This window comes from Saccostrea echinata, unplaced genomic scaffold, assembly GCF_033153115.1.
Source record: "Saccostrea echinata isolate AGI-Se365-2 ecotype Australia unplaced genomic scaffold, CSIRO_AGI_Sech_v1 ptg000019l, whole genome shotgun sequence".
Classification (NCBI taxonomy): domain Eukaryota; kingdom Metazoa; phylum Mollusca; class Bivalvia; order Ostreida; family Ostreidae; genus Saccostrea; species Saccostrea echinata.
The window spans coordinates 2,055,001-2,056,673 of NW_026889768.1; the positions used below are offsets into that span (position 1 = coordinate 2,055,001).

Here is a 1,673-nt window from a genome sequence, read left to right on the forward strand (position 1 = left end):
AATTAAATAAATAAATGATTGCTTGTTGTCAGTTTCATTAAAAATTGCCAGTATCTTAGATCCGCCAACCGGAAACGCCACAGTACTCACGTTTTTGCTATTTCATGGCTGTTTATAGAAAATAAAAGTAGACTTTTAATTTTATGTACGATACTGACTATGCGAGTGAAATCTAAATATAGTTTACGGACATCATCTTGTATACAGTGTATTGTTAGAGGAGAAAGTAAGAACTCTGGTGCACCCGTATCGGAGTTTATTTGCAAAATTTATAAGTATAAGATTTGACAACGACATTAATGTTGATATTATAAATTTGCATTTTAGCTTTATTACTTCGTGAGTTTTTTCAAACTAAAACGTTTATCTGAACAGTTTATATGTAATTGATTTGACGAAGTCATTCGAAAAATATAAAAAAGTCATTGTTTACATTTGTTCATGTTATTTTACTTTTTTTGCGTTTCAAATAATTGTCTGATTTTTCTTTCCCTCAAGATAGTCAGTTAGTCCCGGAGAGCTGTTGTAACCCGGATGGTGATCTAGCGATGTGTAACAGAGTCTCCTCCTTCGAGGGCCCTCCAAATTATGACCCACCGTTTGTCGGTCCCTATAGGAAAAACCCTAACATGTATCACACGGTAAAACTCTAACATGTATTACACGGTAAAACCCTAACATGTATCACACGGTAAAACTCTAACATGTATTACACGGTAAAACCCTAAGATGTATCACACGGTAAAACCCTAAGATGTATCACTGTAAAACCCTAATATGTATCACACGGTAAAACTTCTAATTTTACATCCAAAGACTCAAGTATATTGTTTCAATGGACATTTGAGCTTGATTACTGTTCGTTATCTCCATATTTCATTCAACTGAAATATTATAAAATGCTGTTCTGTGTTTTCTAATATTTAATAAACAGAATCCAATACTTTTTTCAGGGTTGTTATGACGAAATTGTTCACTACATTCAAGGCCACGCCCTTATGATTGGTGGAATTGCAATAGCCGCCATTGTTGTCATGGTAACTCCACACTATTACCAGAAGTTATCTCTGATCAATCTGAGAGTCTAATTACGGACTTGACCTCAGTAATTCTTGTTTTTATTTCTCTTTTGCAGCTTTTTGGAGTCATATTCGGGGTATGTTTATGTCGGTCCATACGGAGTCGAGGCTATAGATATTAACATTTATTCATAATACTGCATGATATGTTTTATATTATACGAGTTTACATTGTAATAAAGTCGTTCTTTTTTTTAAGTGTTTCACGAGTTTTCTTCTGTGTATGAACCCGTTACTATAGTTGTGGTAAACATATCCTGTCATAAGGAGTCGAGAATACAGGTATTATAATATTACCGGTTAATATAATAACATTTCTTTTTAACATAAAATCTTTTGCGATAAAGCCTTTTTTGCGTTTCCTTTCTGTTTTGGTTAAATAGGAGTACGTGACGCTAAATTATACAATTATTGCTTTTTCAGTCAATACGATTATTTAGCTACCAGGAGTAGTCAGCGAGTCTGAAGGATGAATATTATACTTCGAGGATTGTTTAATCATCGTATTATCTTTAAAAAAAAAATAATTGTTTTCTTATATAATTCAATGATTAAAGGATACAAGCTGCTTAAGCGAACCTTGCCATCTTTCTT

General features: G+C 33.0%; 1 protein-coding gene across 1 annotated transcript in view; it reads left to right on the forward strand.

Moving 5' to 3' along the window:
• The window catches only part of LOC133189660 (CD151 antigen-like), a 7,748-nt gene extending 6,528 nt beyond the window's left edge, over positions 1–1,220 (forward strand). Inside the window, exons 4-6 of the mRNA XM_061325059.1 lie at positions 499–641; positions 954–1,037; positions 1,136–1,220. Coding sequence (XP_061181043.1) covers positions 499–641; positions 954–1,037; positions 1,136–1,201 — 293 coding nt within the window. The 3' untranslated portion in view covers positions 1,202–1,220. The remainder of the gene's footprint in view (positions 1–498; positions 642–953; positions 1,038–1,135) is intronic.
• Positions 1,221–1,673: the final 453 nt, after the last annotated feature.